General features: G+C 48.2%; 8 protein-coding genes across 8 annotated transcripts; 3 read left to right on the forward strand and 5 right to left on the reverse strand.

Moving 5' to 3' along the window:
• Positions 1–355: 355 nt before the first annotated feature.
• On the forward strand, positions 356–1,369 carry N7508_004986 (alpha/beta hydrolase; the record flags this gene model as incomplete). Its single annotated transcript, XM_058463052.1, has 1 exon — positions 356–1,369. The coding sequence occupies one exon, from the start codon at positions 356–358 to the stop codon at positions 1,367–1,369; it is 1,014 nt and encodes a 337-aa protein (XP_058319530.1).
• Positions 1,370–1,682: 313 nt separating this feature from the next.
• On the forward strand, positions 1,683–2,023 carry N7508_004987 (uncharacterized protein; the record flags this gene model as incomplete). Its single annotated transcript, XM_058463053.1, has 2 exons — positions 1,683–1,721; positions 1,763–2,023. The coding sequence occupies 2 exons, from the start codon at positions 1,683–1,685 to the stop codon at positions 2,021–2,023; spliced, it is 300 nt and encodes a 99-aa protein (XP_058319531.1).
• A 1,454-nt stretch (positions 2,024–3,477) lies between these two features.
• On the forward strand, positions 3,478–4,616 carry N7508_004988 (uncharacterized protein; the record flags this gene model as incomplete). The annotated part of the gene is made up of 3 exons (XM_058463054.1): positions 3,478–3,985; positions 4,079–4,171; positions 4,234–4,616. 3 exons carry the CDS (start codon positions 3,478–3,480, stop codon positions 4,614–4,616), a joined length of 984 nt encoding a protein of 327 aa, XP_058319532.1.
• A 2,039-nt stretch (positions 4,617–6,655) lies between these two features.
• N7508_004989 (Heterokaryon incompatibility) lies at positions 6,656–7,615 on the reverse strand (the record flags this gene model as incomplete). Its single annotated transcript, XM_058463055.1, has 1 exon — positions 6,656–7,615. One exon carries the CDS (start codon positions 7,613–7,615, stop codon positions 6,656–6,658), a length of 960 nt encoding a protein of 319 aa, XP_058319533.1.
• A 2,735-nt stretch (positions 7,616–10,350) lies between these two features.
• N7508_004990 (rDNA-binding RNA polymerase I transcriptional factor) lies at positions 10,351–12,439 on the reverse strand (the record flags this gene model as incomplete). The annotated part of the gene is made up of 2 exons (XM_058463056.1): positions 10,351–10,766; positions 10,798–12,439. The coding sequence occupies 2 exons, from the start codon at positions 12,437–12,439 to the stop codon at positions 10,351–10,353; spliced, it is 2,058 nt and encodes a 685-aa protein (XP_058319534.1).
• Positions 12,440–13,364: 925 nt separating this feature from the next.
• Positions 13,365–14,129, reverse strand: N7508_004991 (uncharacterized protein; the record flags this gene model as incomplete). Its single annotated transcript, XM_058463057.1, has 1 exon — positions 13,365–14,129. The coding sequence occupies one exon, from the start codon at positions 14,127–14,129 to the stop codon at positions 13,365–13,367; it is 765 nt and encodes a 254-aa protein (XP_058319535.1).
• A 1,442-nt stretch (positions 14,130–15,571) lies between these two features.
• N7508_004992 (uncharacterized protein) lies at positions 15,572–16,255 on the reverse strand (the record flags this gene model as incomplete). The annotated part of the gene is made up of 2 exons (XM_058463058.1): positions 15,572–16,208; positions 16,239–16,255. 2 exons carry the CDS (start codon positions 16,253–16,255, stop codon positions 15,572–15,574), a joined length of 654 nt encoding a protein of 217 aa, XP_058319536.1.
• Positions 16,256–16,879: 624 nt separating this feature from the next.
• N7508_004993 (uncharacterized protein) lies at positions 16,880–18,202 on the reverse strand (the record flags this gene model as incomplete). The annotated part of the gene is made up of 4 exons (XM_058463059.1): positions 16,880–17,250; positions 17,310–17,377; positions 17,435–17,883; positions 18,029–18,202. The coding sequence occupies 4 exons, from the start codon at positions 18,200–18,202 to the stop codon at positions 16,880–16,882; spliced, it is 1,062 nt and encodes a 353-aa protein (XP_058319537.1).
• Between the last annotated feature and the right edge of the window lie 346 nt (positions 18,203–18,548).

Genomic DNA, 18,548 nt, shown 5'->3' on the forward strand with positions numbered 1-18,548 from the left:
AGCTCGGAAGAACGAGGAACAGAGAAGTCCGCGAGGGGAATGCAATATGAAAGTATAAGATAGAACGAAATTGTATAGGAGCGTAGGAGTAGCAGCCCTGAAGAATTAAATAAACCCAGTCTCTTCCTGAAAACAACCATGACATCACACCCCTGATAACTTGATTTCTTGGTATGGAGCTACGTTTTGTCTCGGCCTCGGGCTACGCTTCTTTATCTCAACATCTGATTCTTACCCACACTTCGCTTCTTCTGTACTTTACTTGAACTTCAGCTCTACCTTTCTTGTCCTCCCATTCTATCTACTCGTCATCATCCGGACCTTGCGGAGTCCCAAGCGCATGCAAGACCACACCATGGCCCAATCTCGATGGTGGCTGTATGTACAGGCTGTTTTCTGGCGATTCTTGATGCGGATTGGAATGTTTCTGCACGATATTGGTCCGCCTAGCCCACCCCGGCCTTCCTTCACTCGCACCGTGACCTCCGATACCCATGGCCATTCGGTCGTCCTCCACTTTTACTGTCCACCGGACTACCACCAGCAACGCCGATTAGGTCATCGCTACCCTGTGGCCGTCAACTTCCACGGTGGCGGATTCACACTCGGCTGTGCCACAGATGATTCTCGCTGGGTCAAGGTGGTTCTGGATAATGTCGGGGCGGTGGTTGTAAGCGTGAGCTACCGGCGGGCACCGGAGCACCCTTTCCCCGCAGCAGTGGACGACGGAGTCGAAGGTCTACTCTACCTGGCAGCACATGCCGCCGAGCTGGGGTTGGATGTAAGCCGAGTGGCGCTGAGCGGGTTCTCGGCAGGTGGAAACCTGGCAGTTACGGTGCCGTTGAGGCTGCGTGGCCGGATATCAACCGAGGTCAAGGAAAACCTGGGCCGAGCCGAATCAACCCAGAACCTCATCAACCAGACCAGTGATCTTCATATCGTTGCATTGTTCTGCTGGTACCCTATTCTGGACTTCCAGGAATCGCGCGACCATCGCCGGGCGATGAGTCTCATGCCGGACAAGACCCTCCCTGCCTTCTTTACAACCCTCTTTGACGAGGCTTATCTTCCCAACCTGGAGGATCGCGCTTCTCCTTACGCGTCTCCGGTTCGCGCCACCGATCGTACTCTGGCAGAGGCTCTTCCTCGTGATGTCTTCTTGTTCATCTGTGAATGGGACATGCTTATGAAGGAAGGCCAATCCTTCGTGCGCCGCCTAGAGGGTCTTGGCAAACGCGTTCGGGCCATGCTTATCGAGAAGGCCAAACATGCGTGGGACAAGTCACCCAATCCATGGCGGGACCAGAATAGCGTGGATGTGCTTTACCGTGACGCCTGCGCAGACATGAAGGCCATCTTCGATCGGTGATCGTGTAGCTTGTACAACTTCTTTTCTGTCTTCTCTTTTCCTGTTACTATCTTAGCACTGCGATAGCGCTGACTTTGGCGCTTGGGAACCTGGCATTCACGGCGTTAGCTGAACATAGATAGCATTGCTTGAGTTTTATTGCATCCTTGCTTTTGTCAGCCAAATTATACTCGGTAGTTATTTTCTCTTCTGGATACCCTTGTAAATAATGGTGGTGAAAACCCGGATTTCGTCGATGGAATCGCCCGCGGTACTCCAGGCTCTGTGCCATCATACCTACTCACAGCTTTAACGCATTATCCCAATTCATTCAATGATGCGCGAGATTCGCCCTGGCGACATCACTCTCCCAGTGAGGCAGAGGCCGAGCTGCCTTACCTAAATACGTCACAGAATCTGATGCTTCTTGTGGCAGATCGCAAGGCTTGTGAGGAAGGATGGGTGCTGCACTTGGCTGTGAACCAAAAGGGAGAGATTTTGCCGTTTAGAATTCGTGATAGGGCGTCTTACTCGTTTCAAAGAATTGGAAACTTGATGGAAGGTCAGCATTTGCAAGAAAGCGCTTCAGATCCTGAAGTAGACGAGGAGCGCTACATGAGTACTGGTGATGCATGGGCACCAGAATATCTCAAGGAGGAAGATTATGACCTTTAATGGGAAGCTCCTCAGCTTACAAGGCAACAGGGCACTGGAAAGCGCATGTTACATGTGTCTGGCTGAAACAGTGTAAGTCGGCATACGCAAGGCTCACTTGCAACACCGGATTGAGCATGAACTATACCCACGAATTACTACCAAAGGCCTTACAAGCAACTTGTTAGTATCGAAGAATTATAACGTTTCCACAGGCAGCGAGCGCCTGTTTGCTGAGAAGTGCACGATGAAATGGATTTCCACATTGAATTCGGAGGAATTATCATCTTCATCAAAAGTCAACTATGCATTGCTATTGTAATCCATGCGATAGCTATTCCGAATCAAGAACTGCGCTTCGGGAACATAAGAATTCGCCCAAACATATAGGCTGCTTTCGCTGCTGTGACTATGATCGAGATTTTGTGAACAGTTCCGCTTTGGAGTAATATCTCTAGAACAAGATCCACACGCCTATTCGAAAGCGCAAAGAAGATCACGTGTGCGAGCAATAAGGTCGGAGCTTTTTAAACCAATTTGCACTAGACTAACACGGTAAAATCCGGTGTATATGCGACGACATGCCAGGATAATGTCAAGTGGAATCTTTCCTACAATGGCTATCCGCAGCCGCTTTACAAGGCCTGGGCCGGGACGGACTCCGCTCCCGCTCGCTTGGCAGGATCGCTGCGTAGATGCCAGCACGTTCTGATGTGGTCACGTACATGATGACTAATATAGGTCACTCACCTGCAGCCCTATAGTTATGCCCTGGAGGTTGCTATTATAGCCTTTGTATATCTCTCCAGATGGAAAACTATCTTATTTCAAATATCTGTTTCTCCACATGAAATTCCCCCTTATGAGCTACTGAGCAGGGATGTACAAATTATAACCGGCGACTTTAGTCTCAATTTCTTAGTTCTAGTATGATCATGTCGTCGGTCCAACGGACTCCGTATTTGTATATTATCAGACAACACTCGCTTCAAACTTGGACAATTTAGATCTGTGTTATGTTTTCGTCTTCAAATGAGAAACCAGAAGATGTCACTAGCAGACCTTTTCAACCTCAGGTTGCGCACAACAACAACACCGAGAGAACCGAGACGACCTCCACGGTGATGCACGGTTTCAAAGTCTATGCCATATTTATAGGTATATGCTTCGGTACCTTCTTGATGTCCTTGGATATCTTCGTTATCGCAACAGTACTGTACCATTCCCTTTCGCAATTCGAAAAAAAATCCGAATGTATCTGACACCAAGGGTAGGCAATTCCATCCATAACATCCGACTTCAAGGATACATCACAACTGGCCTGGTATCCAGCAGCCTATTCACTCACGACATGCGCATTGACTCCGCTAGCAGGAAAGCTGGGCTCAGCATTTCCCCTCCGCTGGATCTATATTATATTCTTCTCTATCTTTCTGACTGGCAGCTTGATATGTGGCTTTGCACGGGATAGTAATATGTTTATTGCTGGTCGTGCAGTCGCAGGTATTGGGGCGTCCGGCGTCGCCAGTAGCGGGTTTGTTATAGTTCTCACTGTTTCCTCTGAGAAAGCGAAACCATTATTATTGGGCATCTGCAGCAGTTGCTTTGCTTTGGGTCTCATCCTTGCACCCGTTATCGGTGGTGCTTTTACAGAGAAGGCATCCTGGCGGTGGTGTTTCTGGGTCAATCTTCCTCCAGGTGCTTTGACGTTACTCTCTATGCTCTTCTTCTTCAAACCGCCTTCCATACAGCGCGATCAGACTCTTCTCCAGTGTATTAAAAGCTTGGATCTTATTGGATGTGGGATGTTTATTCCGGCTATCTTTATGCTGCTTCTCGCTATGATGTGGGGTGGCACCCAGAAGGATTGGGACTCGGCGACAATTATCGGTCTCTTTGTGGGATCGGGTGCAATGCTCATGGTATTTGTGGCCTGGGAATACTATAAAGGCGATGGTGCCATGATACCGGGGAATCTACTCGGTAGGCGGACAGTCATTTTTAGTGTCTTGTTTTCTTTTTGCCATTTCGGGTCTCTTGGTATCGTGAACTACTATCTTACTGAATGGTTCCAAGCAGTGCAAGGTACATCTCCGTTGGAGAGTGGTACGCGCGTTTTAGCTGCTATGCTCTCTCAGATTGTAGGAACTCTGGCTGCTGGTATTTTGGGTAAGCAATTTAATATCAAAATCTCACCTGCGAAAGTATCAAAAGTTAACACTTTGATATAGCGCGGAAGATAGATTTCTATAATCCTTGGCTATTCGCTGGACCTCTCTTCATTTGTACTGCCACAGCGTTATACACCCAATTCACGGCTTTTAATACACCATCCAGTCATTGGATTGGTTTCCAGGTGATCCAGGGTCTCGGGGTCGGCATGGCCCAGCAAATGCCCTCTCTCATAGTCCAGCTCGAAGTCCACGATAAACCGGACCTCCTGCCCGTCGGAGTCTCTCTCAATTTATTCTTCCAGTACCTGGGAGCAACAGTCACGCAAGTTCTGGGAGTATTGTGTTCCGCTCAGTTCTTGGCAATGAACTGGCCCATCATGCTGGTCTCAGTGCCTCCAAGTCGCCTTGTTATCCGCTGCTGGAACCGCCAATATACGTGAGACGACTGAACAGAGCTTCCACAAACTGTTACGGCTAGTTTTGGAATCTTATAACAAAGCTATTACTGCAACTTTTGTAAGTGGCTCATCTCTGAGGAAATCGTGCAGTAGAATTGTGACGAATTAACTGAGAAATTATAGTTTCTTGCTGTTACTACGTCTGCCACAGCACTATTTCTAGCTTTCGGAGTTGAGTGGATCAGAATTCGTGGGCAAAAGAGTACTGAGCTGGAAAGTCGTGAACTAGAGCAGCAGTAGAGATTTGTCAAGCTTGTTTTATAGTACTGCTAGCCTCAACAACAAGGAACGGAAGTTACGAAATTATAGATTGGAGGAACGGAATGAAGCAATTAATGTTGATGTAGAGGAAGAAGCGAGAGAAAGCTCTAAGTATGGACGCAGGCTTTGGTCATATACGTGAAAACACTCCGTAAGTCAAACCCTGGCCTCTTACCGGTTGATAGAATAATCGAATCTGGGGGCTAGAAGCCGACGCACTTGAATGTGAGCAAAAAAGAAAAGACAAATGATGTGAAAAAGAGAGGCTAAATAGTGTAAGGCGACCAATCTATAAAGCGATATATTTTCGTCCGCATGAAACAATTCAATCTTCTATCAAGGACAGTGTTCATAATACCATTATCCCTGTATATGAAAAGCTATATAGACCTACGTGTATAGTGCAAGAGTACTAAAACGACCAATCCTTTTAATAAGACCCGCTTACTAAAGCCTTGCCTTACAGAGCGCCTAAAGGCTAAAGGGCGCTACAAACACCCTGTATGCCTGTAAAAGCTTAGAAATGGTATACATGTACTCGACAAGATATATCCTAAACGTGATCAACTGAACTCAGTGATCAAAAAGCCACGCGGAGCAGTGGAGCGGAGCCCGAACGCCAAGATGTCCGGCCCGTCTGCAAGCCCAAGGTATACATGCGAGGTCAATTCAGCTAACATGGGTACATTCAAATCCCGCCACAGGATTGGTGGTCCAACGTCCCAGCAATAGCAGCAGAATCATACCCGCCAATAACTAAGATCTTTATGATCTTCATGATCTTCACGCAGCAACCCCGGAATAGCCCTTTCAGTAACCTGGCAGCCGTCAAATGATGTCATTATGAGCCCCAGCTGGCTAGACTGTCTATCTATCCAGGTAATTTAGTGTATTATCACAAGGGTCTCAATAGATATGGTGTCATTTGGTCAATTATCATTACAGTAGAGCAGTTTGTCAAAAAAAAACAAGCTGTGCCTGTGCGTACTGTGCCCTGTTTTGATACCTTGGCGGCACACTAGTGGCTTTCTTTACTTCATCAAGCATATGGCTCGGTCTGCATCCGTGGTTTTACAAATTTACGGAGTCTGGCCCTCGGGTGCTTTCTTCTTTGGTCCAACGTGTTCGTTGAAAATGACATTGCTTTTGAGGGTTAACCCACTGTGCCTTGTTTCATCCGAGTTGGTTGTGGAGATTTTGACCTCATTTGTCCATCTAGATGAGGTATATACAGTTTTGAAGTTCTTTTATGGCGTCATTTTGAATGAGAGCTCGGGGGGCATCCATGGAAAAGCTAGAAATATTCAGGAGCTGCTAGATTGTCCACATGCAGATCCCTTCATCCCTCAACCCCTTTTTGAGGCTATCTTGGCCATTTTCGAAAGGAGCATACATCCAACACTGCAGTAAGGTAGCCCTTAAGCTCGGCACTTATTGAAAACGCAGTGTTTTGACCGCTCGGATTAATTAATAAGTAGTAGTTTAATCCAGTGCAGTATTGTGACGCAAAGATAGATAACCAACTACACAACTAGACTCAATTCCTGGTGTGGTACAAAGAGACAAAATTTATGCCACGTTGACTCTTGAATATCTTGCGGTAATTGCTTTAGTCCATCCCTATTAGCAGTTCTGATTGTGCGTATTTAAAGCTACTGGAGTGGAACCCAATAGCCCTACACATGGCCCTTGCGATAGGGCTACATTTAGCTTTTCTGGCCACGACATGAGACCTACATGCCTACAAGGCTGCCCATCTGTTACTCAAGAACCACGACCTTCTGCTCTCGCTGAAGCCTGGCCCAGTCCCTCAGGTATACCCAACCCAGCTCCCGACGATGTGCAAGACCTCCACTGTTCGCAATCATCAGCACGTTCACGATAGGTACTTTTTCCAATGAATTCCCATCGGCATCAACATAGTTCTTCCGCCCAAGCTTGTCTCTCTGGTAAGACCTGATTGGGGTCCCAGACAAGGAGAGAGCGATGAACTCGAACTCGACGACGGCGTTATATCCCAGGGAAGTGAGCTCTTTTCTCAAATGATCCGCGTCTCCGCAGAGTTCGCCAATTGTATCTCCTTCTGAGTTGATGATATCAATAGTACGAACAGGGCTTGTCTTTGTCGCGATTCGAAGAAGCACAGCTTGGGATCTTGTTGTAATTAGTCCGTTTTTTATCCCGTCCGTTAAAATTCCATATGGCATTTCAGACACATCGATAGTAAACGGGAAGGCTTCTTTGCAGAATGACTCGTAATCCTTCCAACGGGTGTCGACTAGCTCACGAACAGTCAGGAAGCTGTCAGATGCCAACGAGAAAGCGAGAGATACACCTTCCACGCATCGTTCTTTGCTAGCAATCGCCATGTAAACCTGCCAACCATCATTAGGTTCCGTGCCGTCGTGATTGAAGGCTATTATGGAACCCAGAGATGAGACTTCGCAATTTGCATGATACCAAAGGACTAGAGTTCCATAGAAGTCCATTCCTTGGTAGATCGCAGGATCAGAATAGCCTCTTAAGCATGACCACGACCACGTCGGTAATACTTCTCCCTGGGTTTCCCGACGCTCTATACCGTGTGTACCACTTTCAGGGAACCATAGCAATGCGCGGTCAAAGTCTGCTACCGGTAGTCCGTTGACGAATCCGCTGATCTCTCGATAGAAGGACTTAGAGATACCATATAGCGCCTTGTAAGCGTCAGACGGATACATAAGGGTTCGGGCAGTGTAATGCATAAGATAACGTGCAAAAGATTGAAACCGGGATCTGTCTTCGGAGATAGTCAACCTAGTCGAATAGAGTTCATGCCGGATCTCTTCGGCGTTAAACTGATCCTCGTGGCAGACTAATCGTTCACATTCGAAAAAGACGCGAGTGTTCGTGAAGTAGAGCTTCCTGTTCGAAAGAACAGCTTCCTGATATGTCTATCCACGAGTGTCCCACATACTAAGCGGATCATCTTCAACGTCCCGAACCAGATTTGTAAGACGTATATCGAGGATTTCGTCGCTTTGCTGAACTGCTTTCCTTGGGTGCTAATGCCCGGAATCCCAAAATACGTACTATCGCCATATGCCGCCACAAGTACAATCTGCGCGGAAGAATAAATGTCGCCCATTGCCTCAATTTGAGTTCGGAGGTCTTCTAAGTCATCTTGGATAATGCAGAGCCTGTCGGTTCATAGATATCTCTCGCCTAATTGAACACAAACTTGAATTGCGTCCTCTATTGTTTGGGGCATTTTGGAAGCAGGGAGGCTACCATTCTTCTTCATCGCATCGACAGTAGAACGGGTACATGCAATCATAGATGCCTACGGATTCGAGCCCCATACATAACTTAATGCAACAAAACGGCAGCTACCATTCTCCACAAGACAGCGTCTGTTCACGTCGATGACGCGAAATCCGGGAAGGGGGTCATAGCGAGCTTTTGGCTGACACTCGCTGTGTGTTTCGTAGCATTCACTCATCTTGTTCAGCAGAGAGGACCAGGATACCCTTTCCCTAAGAGGAAACTCGGTAGAGTCTTTGGTTCAAGTTTTAGTTAGAACCATATGCCTATTAGAGAAAATAGGATACCTTACCTGATTTAACATCATCTATGTAAAGATCACCAACCCAAACATTCGATAGGCCATACCCATCCGAGAAATGGGTATAGATATCTACGAGGACAAGACTTGACCCCTTTGTCTCGGAGTCCTCACGTAGGCCTAGGTTAAGAACGATATTATAGCTTCCTTTCGTCATTTCAGATAGCTGTATAGGACTAAGTCCAACCAAAAGCATATGGCTCACGAAACGACAAAGCGGACATGTGGTCACAGCAGTATCCTCTACGAGCCCCGTTCTCAAAGCGACGTAAACGCTATTTCGAGTCTCAGGCTCCATGCATTTTACCAGATGCCTGTGTCGTAGCTGCTGGCAGAGGTCACATAGAGAACTTGCGTTGGAGACCAAAGAGCAAGAGGAACATGGTTGATGAAATAGCTCGGTGATTTCCTGTTCAGATGGACTGGAGTCATCTTCAGAATGGGACAGATACCAAGGACACGAAGCAGAATTCTCATCCATTTTCATGGGGTCGCTTACTAGTTCTACATGCAAAATCAGCATTTTCGGGCTTTTCTCACCCCGCCTTGTGGAAACTAACCCAAAATCGCATAGTTCTGCTACTACTAGAGTTGGTGCTTGGGCTCCTGGATAGCTGCCTATCAGCAGGTTGTAAGAGTTGATGGCTTAATGGGCGCTTCAGGGTAGATTCAGATTCGTCAACAACAGCATCGAATTCCTTGGGTTTAAGACAGCCAAATCTTCTTTAGCTTATTCCAGCCTAGCCGCCGCGCCATGAATCCAACTACCTATAAGCATGTAAACAGCAGCCTAGGCAGCTTACAATAGTCATCTCAAAATAGTTCCTTGGCAATGTGCCAAGCTCGGCGGGAAAGTTCTTCCTCCGTGTTAGGTTTCTGTGTCTTCTTCCCCTAAAGTCATCTCTAGCTGAAGAAGCCATGTTGTCGAAACAACTTTCTCCGTTCCACATATTGTCAATTTCGACAATCTTCATCTTAACATGCATATTCTTCATGCTCTTCACTATCTCTTCCATAATGGATGTACCGAGGAATCCTCATCCAGTGGCATTTGACCCGTCGCCAAAGGTCGATCTGAATGCAAAGACACCGTCAACGTTCGAGCTAGGGAGCAATGCCACATTGGTGGCTGCAGAGACATAAAATATCACATGAATATCCCTTCAATAATATGTTTCTTCGTGTCCCATTCCTTGAAACATGCTCGACAAAGTCAACGGTGCCCTGGCTATGGCCTCAGACGAAGCTATTACAGGCATAAAGGACTTCCAGTCACTGCTCAGCGCTTTCAACCTAGCGGCAGCTACCCCCTGACTCGTCGGCACGTGCCCTTAAAACCTTCCAGCAAGTTACTGCGCACGCGCTTTTGTGCACAGCGGGATTTCAGATCTAGAGTGGAACGAACGAGGAGAGAGGCTGGGATCGATTCAATGTCTGATGTGAGAACTGGAATGGACTTATACATGCAACATGGACAAAATCCGCCAGCCGATACCTTAGTCTGAGCCAGCAGACATATACATAAGAGAAGAGGAAGGTTTAATGTAATAATTTCCAATTTTTTTTGAAGTAACTTGGTAGCTGCACTGTAGTAGTACAGATACGATCGATAATCCTCAAGTATCGCACGAAAGTTCCGCAATGAAGCACAATGTCATCAGTCATAAGATAGGAACATGGTATCGGAACTTTTTTGTGCGGAAAAGAGGTTTGGTGCAAGACAAAAAAAGAAATCGCAGAAACGAATTGGAAATCCGGACGCCGCGCTCAAGTAACAAAAATTCAAATCAAAGATCAAGATCGAGAGATGATGATTTCTTAGGCAAAATAATAGGACATGGGGAGGTTGGTTTACTCCTCGTCTGTCTCTGTTGCGTCTTCGCCGTCTTCATCGGATTCATCATCGGCGCCGCTGTCTGAGTCGTTGGCATCGTCCAGACCGGGGATACCGCGCCATTCGACGTAGTCACCTTCCAGCCAGCGTCGGCTGCGGGGCAGCTGGTAGGGGTCGAAGGGGAAGTATGCGTCGAGTTGGTAGCCGCTGTTGTCGCCAGCACGGATCTCGCGGCCGACTTGACTAAAGCGAGGGTCTGCGAGGGTGGAGATACTTCGGAAGGCTGTGATGCGAATGCGCTTGTTGGTCTCGAGGAGGGGGTAGACGTAGAGAAATTGGAAGTGGTGGGCGATGCGGGCGAACTCGGAAACGATGGCTGGAGAGCACACCTTCAGAGGGTTCAGACGCGAGTAGATGGACTTGTGGAGGAACTCTTTGATGTTGGGAGAGGAATTGGATCTGACCTGGCTCGAGCTCGTCCACCTGGTCTGCAGTGTCGCCGTCAATGGCAGCGGTTGTTAGGTCGCGCCAGCGGAAGCAGAAGATGTAGAGTAGTGCTTGAGCGGTGGAGTAAAAGGGGCCATAGCGACGGAGATCAGGGCCGCGGCAGCTGACTTCGTAATCAATGCGCAGATTATTCAGGTGGGTGAGAAGCAGGTCAAAAACATCGCGAACGACATCGCCAGAAATGTGAGCACCACGAGCAACGAAGCTGGCAAGGTATGCGGCTGCGGACTGGCGCAGGATACCAGGCTGAAGTCTGTTGAAGATCAATTGCACAAAGGTCGAGGCGAAACGATCGACGAGCACGGGAGAGGACTGAGAAAAATGGAAGAGGAGGAATTGAGTGTGGCGTGATCGGTATGTTGGGAGGATGATGCTTTGGAAGTGGCTGAGGAGCAGATCCAAAGCGTTCTCCTTGTCGTCCAGGCTGCCAGAGGCGAAAGGAGGAGCAAAGTATTCGAAGAGAATATCGATCATTCCATCAACCTTGAGGATGTTGTCCTTAATCTTCTTCGCACCCTGTGTGTCGTCTTCCTCTGAGTCATCGCTTGCAACAGACTCATTGTCATCATCGACTTCGTCGTCATCAATGTCGTGAATGAGCTCGTCGCCAACCTCCTCCTCGAAGTCTTCCATGTCTACTTGAATCTGAACATCCACTTTTACAAGTTTCTCGGTGATCAGAGCAAGGATGTCGGATTGCAGTTCGGGTGTGTAGTTGATAATTTGAACAAGGTTGCGAGTGTAGGCGACATTGGCACTAGCGGGGTCCGAGTCGAAGGGGAACTGCGCAGACAAGATTGGAGACAGCGAACCACTAGCAGCTGGGATCAGTCGTAGCAAATGGCGGAGTGCCATGTGAACACGAGTGTGGATTTCAGAGGGTGAAACAACAGCGTAGCCAGGGAGACGACCGAGTCCTCGAGGGACGGTGCTGAGGTTGGTGGCGAGCATCTTCAAGACAGGGCTAAGGTAGGTACCTTGTGCAGCAGCCAGATTGCCCATGAACCGGATATAAAGCTTCACGTATGATTCATCACGACCAAGCCACTCGCTGTTGATGATAGCGTGAACGAGTCCGCTACATGAACGGTCGAGAGAGGCGACATGTGAGAGTAGACCGAGGAGGTGGTTCTTCAAAGACGTATGTGTTGGCAAGTCGTATGCAAGTACGGCGTCATCACCCTGTTTCTTGGGGTCGGCCGTGAAGATTCCCTTGATTCGGTCGTACCCCTCGCTTTCTGACATTGTGACATGGCGGTGGATAGCACTGCGCACTTCTTCCCGAACGAAAGCCAGGCTCTTTTCGGACGAGGCATCGGGCCCAGAAGCATCGTGTAGCTTCACATTCTGGTCGAATTGAACGCGTGGTCGCTTCTTACTGGGGAGCTCTTCGGTAACGTCATCGCCTTGGGACGACGAGGGGGAGAGGGCGAGGTCAGCGTCGCTCATCTTGCGTTTCGTGCCGGCCATCGGGCGAGTCGGCTTGGAGGTTTTGAGGATAGGAACGGGAGAGGAGTTGCTGATCATTTTCGATCGAGGAATTGCAGGGTTAGGCGGCAGCGCCGAGTTGCGTGAAGTCGTGGCGGCAAGGGAGACCATGACCGGGTGTTGAACAATAACAGATTCTAGAGAGAGAAATATGTCCACATTTGTTGCTCTGCTCTCTGAACACAGAACACTGTCGACGTTGATTCAATATTGGGACTTGAGCTTATTGAAGCGTGATCCAAGCACACGACACTCTCACGTCTCGAACTTGACGTTTATGCTACAGGTTGAAGCGGGAAAAAAGGGGAAACATCTGTCTGCACCTCTGGAGGTTTTCCAGTCGCTTGGAGGAGATGATATCAGATGCAGACAGAATGGTCGAAATAGCCAGGTCTGAAGGCAAAGCAAAAGTGAAATTTTTCCTTCATTCGCTGTGGAGCCTTCGGAGCACCCGTGAACCCGTGACCGTGTCGGTGAGCCCTACGCTAGTCCATATTAGGTGGTTTTAGCTTATGTCATCATTTTCTCATCGCCGCGTCGCGTGCAGGTATACGAAGTTGGGTGTCTCCAGGACAATGGCTTTACATTTGTCTCGTCATTGTCGCGACATTGTCAATGAGACTAATCTCAGTCTCAGCAATCAAGCAAGACACTTAATCTACAATTCAGCAAAGACATCCGCAAGCTTTTATCGTGCTTCTATTGACAAGTATGATTTCAAAACCCGAATAGAACCTGAAATAATCTAGATGCGAATCCCATCAGTCACGTTGAAAAATTGACGGAGATAAGAAGGCCGTCAAAGACGGGAGAAAGAGAACAATGGAAGAGGCAGAAGGGATAGAACAAAGACCGAACGCAAAACAGAAGGGTCCTCCCATGGTATCGTGCAAAACAAGGAGAATAGTCGTCAGAGAGAGAGAATAATAGTTGGTCGTCGCGGCAGACTCAGCAAAAAAGATCCAGTTCTTTGCAGGCTGCAATCTCGTGTCTAATTTCCCCGGATCAACCGGGGCGGGGCAGTATTAAAGATAAGTTAGAACCAAGACGTAGTGTGCAGAGGTCCAGGCTTGTCCTCAAAAATGCTGCCGTAGAGATCTTCAATCTCCACAAGATAATCTTCGACGGTGAACTTCTTGAGCCCCTTGTCATACAAAATGCGCTCTTCATCATCAAGTAGATTCAAGCCACCGAATTCCTCGGCCACTTCGTTAACCTGCTCCAATTCCTTGCTGAATGGATGCTGCTCGGGCTGGAAGAAATCCTGGGACGCACGGACGGTAGGGGTACTGCGTGGGGCGTTCAAAGGAGGCGGGGACATCCTAGAGACGGAACGCTTGCGAGCGAGCTCCTGGTGCGAACGCTTGGTGTGGGATAAAGCGCGCTTAGGAATCATCGGGGCGTCCATGTTTGACTGGGAGGACGAGGTCGAGGAACGCGGATGGCTAGTCACGGTGGCTGAGCGCTTGGGGAAATAAGATGCCATAGGGTTGGCCTCAACAGGGGAGCTCTCATAGGGAGAGACGTCGGGTGAGGTCATAGACGAAGCGTAACTTTGCGGGGAAACAGCGTCGTCGGAGCGCAACGAAGATGACGAAGACGAGGATACGGCTGAGTGAAGATCCGGGGCGTTGTAGGCAAGCATGTTGGTGGTGGACAACAGCTGGACAGGGCCAGATATATTGCCACGCTTGATATTTCCCGAATTCAGTCGCACATGGCCTTCGCCTCGATACGGCATGGGCGCAGATACCTCCGGGCGCTTGTTGCGCCGGGTAAAGGCTCTCGTGAGGTTCGACATGATGAATTCAGAAGAGGGTTAAGACGGAGACGGTGAAACGTCAAGTCAGGAATGAATTTTAGAGGTGTCGCGTATTCTTATTTTGGGCGTCTTTGCGATCGGATACCGTCTCGCGTGGTAGACGATCGCGGGATGAAAAGAATGGAGGATCAACTCCAGGAATGTCCGGTGTCAGATAATGAAATTCTATTCCAACAACTGTGTAGAAGTGAAACTGAGTCGTTTCAAATGAATGTCGAGGTCTCGTAATTTTGCGCAGCAAAGTGGGAGATGAGTGTAGCCTTATTTGTGGGCTTAAAGGAATGGAGCGCACAACCAGGCGCTAGGTCGATAGACAGGAGTGATCACAGATCACAGAATATCAAGGATCAGAGAAGGAGAGAATGAAGGAACTAAAAATGAGAGGTTGGAAAAGAAGAAGGGGGTCCCTTGAATGAAGAGTGTGACGGGGGGGGGTCGGGCGCTTAACACGTTTGGCCACTCCGAGAACCAACTGTAGGCCGATGGAGCCCAACAGAGACCGCGGATTGGGGGTCCAGAGTTCTTCCCAGTGGTTCATCCAGACTTTTACACTTTGCCTCTTCCTACGGTATGTTCTCTACGCTGATTTGCTTCTTATTTTTTGAGTCCCTGTGGCCGTCCGGCCGAACGGTCAGGGCCCAGACGTGGTCGACCCTGGATGGCCCTGGGTATGGAGGGGCAGTCCTGGTCCTGGTCAGGCGCGTTGGTCGTCGGACACCGGTTATTGACGTGTACAGTCTTTACTCCAGGTGACCCTTCGAGGGTCTCCCAATTCACGTGAATGCCATCCCTCATTGTGTGATGCAATTATTTTTCCGTGTAGAATTTGGCTGAAACAGTTGAACGCAGGTCCGGGCCCCAGTCTGATGGCACGGGCGTTTCACTAGCCAGTTAGACTCGTTCCACACTTAAAGCGAAGCTCCGTGTCCCGTTGGTGAGAATCCAGGGACTCCCGCATATCCAATGAAGGGCCGTTCGAGGAAATGCACAAGGGTCTAGTTTGTGTGAAGAGATTCAGCTGAAGAGTTCAGATTCACAGAATCTGTGGGATCGTTATCTGGGCGGAGCGTTGTGGACTCAGTGGACTCGGTGGACTCGGTGGACTGAGTGGAGTGGTGATTTAAAAACCTCATCTCGGACTCCACCGGACAAAGGCTTGTGGAGAGATGCGCTCGAGCCCCGCCAGGGCCCTATACAGAAACCCTGCACTCTATTCTGCATAGAGTGCGTCAAACTGGCGCCTTGGGCTGAAAATAAACCTTTCAAGGAGTTGGGAATGTGACAAGACGTTCTTCTTTCAATTCCACGTGATAGCTTGACTGCTGATTCCTGAGGCCAAAGTGGCCCGTGTTCCCAGTTACAGATATAGTGTCCAAGCTTTCAGACCTCTCCTATAAACGATGTATTTTGAACAGATCAATTCAGAAATATAGACTCGGATTCTCGTGTGATAGCTCCTCAGCCCTCGTCGATCGCGGCTCCACACCAGCTGCTGCTTTTGAATGATCCATAACAGAAACACTGGCATCATCCACCTCATGTCGGGAACTTCTAGCTGATGGAGACGGCAGGACCTCCAAATCAACCGCAACTTGCCTATAATACGCCGGGGAAGCCATCATTCCGGGGCGCGGCTGATGGGTATCATACGGACTACCTATACTGATTCTGCTATCCCCAGGCTGCCATGGAGACCGCACAGTCCCCGAATGCGGCTCATCAGATACACCTAAAGAACGCGTTTCATCGTGAATAGGAGTCATCGGTATTGCGTAACCGCCCCTTGATGTCTCGGGGATCATCTCTCTTGGCTGCTCCATGTTGAATTGGTCCGACATCACCGTCATCCATCGTTCCATGTCCGGCCACTCTCGGAGTGGGAGTTGGGACCACTCTTCCATGCGTGCTGTCTTGTGTTTAGGTGCTGTGTCGGTCTTGGCCGAGGCTTGTACGGCTGATGATCCCATTGATCGGAGGGCTGTGAGTGCTCCATATAGGGCGGACTCGGTTTCTGCTAACCTCTGCTCAAGTTGATTCAGATACCCCAATGGCAAGCCTCTATATTAACAGGTCAGTTTCTATGCGTACCTGCGTGCATTGGACATTTTACCTCTTGCCACTCTCTAGGTAAGCGCATTTTGACGGTTCACCTGCACATTGAGAACAAAACGGCCTTGGTGACAATGAAAATTAGAGATGGCCCAGGTCTCATCTCAATTTTTAAATTCCATGATCTTACAATTTGCGATCGCACTAAGCTAATCAGCATTCATGTATATTCATTTGCACAAATTCCACTTACTTTGCATTTCCGCTGTCTGCATACTTCACATGAAATCGAATGGAGGTTCTCCTCTTCTACATGCGGATATTGGGTTAGTCGAACTATGCGTTAAATGTGGAGGCATTGAAGTCTCACCTGGGATAGTACCCTCGGACGCTTTAGCCCGCTTCGATCGCAATTGCCCCATCTGATTATATAAGGGCTATGTTATGCAGAACGCAGTGAAACGTCTGTGCATGCAGAATATTAGGCCGGCCAAGCCATTTTGATAGATCTAGCTGATATGTATGAACGTTGAAAGTTTCGGAGTTGGAAATGTCCGGCAGATATTCCCTGCACGTGACGCCCCACGAATTGGCCGTCCGCCATCAATCTAGTTGCATGCGTTTACATATGTCTTGCTCATTCGTTTCTTTTGTTAGAAACAATAAAATGTTAACTGTGATCAAAACTCCTTCGACCGGGCTGGCTGCGACAAAGCCTCCGATCGTCGGTCATAGGAGACTTTGATGTCTGTCACCTTAGTGATCCCATGACTATCCCTGTGACCATCCGGGGTAAGCATCTCAAGACCATACTTGGAAGAATGATCATCCCGCCACGCATCATCTTGGGCGCTGGTGAGATTGCGTTCGGAGGGGGTGAGATGCGGAGTGTGACATGCACCATATGGATTGTAATGGTCAATATTAGACTGAGAGGCGAAGAATTTAGGAAAGAGATATTGTAGCGGATGTCTGAAGACTGGAAGACAGGTGCAGATAATACCGGTATTTGCTTCGATCACACTCCAAATCGTAGCAGGTAGAGGACCACCTGTCAGTGTTAGTTAACACTTTCTCCAGTGCATCAGTGGAGATTAAGAAAAGGCATACTAGTTGAGTCGGAGTTCTCGGCTGATTGAACGAGTGTTGTAGTGCGGACGATAGTCGTCACGCAGACACTGGATGCGTGAGATTTTAGTGCAGGATACGAGATTCAAGCAAGAAAGGTTACTCACAATGCTCCCATTCCAAAAACAACCAGAAGACCAATCTTTTTAAGGCGCTGTAGACGTAGTCGACTCAATGGGTATATGGGTAGAGCAATAATAGCTAGATCGAAACCGATATTGATGAGGGAATATGACATCCATAAACCCTTTTTATCCAGACATTGCGGATTTTTGATTGTCACATCCCAAAACGAAGCTATTGGCTTGCATTGAAAGATAGTAGCGAAGAGATATGCCAGACCCCATCCGGTTATTAATCCAAAGCCGATATAGCATGACCACCGGAAGATTCGCTGCGGGAAGATGCGGAGGTAGAGACAGAGGAAAGAGAGTTTATTCACGGCGATGACGATCTTGTACATGATTTGAGCGCCGAAGAACCACTTGCGGGCGGTTACTCGATTGTAATGAGGCAGGTCTTTAGCATGTTTTCCGTAACCATGATGTACCGCTGGCTGTGTATTAGAGACAGTCAAACTGGTAGATAATCCGTTTAAAGGATCGACTCACCTGAGCATTCAGTTATAGTAAGAAGAACAGAGCAAATCTGTGAAGTTTCGATTAGTAGATACAGATGTCAATTTAAACTGATACACTTACCAACGATGTCAAAATCATCCAATCATCCGATCCTAATCGATTATGATGATAACGAATCGCCAGTCTGGAGAGCACAAATAGCCCAGCTGTAATAACCATCACAACACTACATATCCACAGTGGAAAACCTCGATTGGGCACGTCAGGCGTACTCAATCCAATTTCGTAGGCCATGGCACAGTGGAATAATCAGTGAGAATAAGAAGAGAAGAAAATGGCACGATACTCGTTATAAATTGAAAAGCATTGTGGCCCCCAAACCCTTAGGTGTTCGCGACCACACCAATACTGATCTCCAGGGAGGGGTCTCCACTGGATTCTAAACTACTTGAAGGATCGGGACTAGACCAGGGTCATCGTTGGATTTTCCGACGTTGCACTGAAGTATCAGGAGTCTGCCCTTTAAGTTTGAAGGATTGAGAGCAACATACAGTACATTATACACTCCGAAGTACTATGTACTGTATTGATGTTCTACCAATACAATAAACGTCAAAAGTCCTTCTATATCCCAACCTTT

This window comes from Penicillium antarcticum (assembly GCF_028974205.1).
Source record: "Penicillium antarcticum strain IBT 31339 chromosome Unknown utg000005l_segment0_segment0, whole genome shotgun sequence".
NCBI classification, from domain to species: domain Eukaryota; kingdom Fungi; phylum Ascomycota; class Eurotiomycetes; order Eurotiales; family Aspergillaceae; genus Penicillium; species Penicillium antarcticum.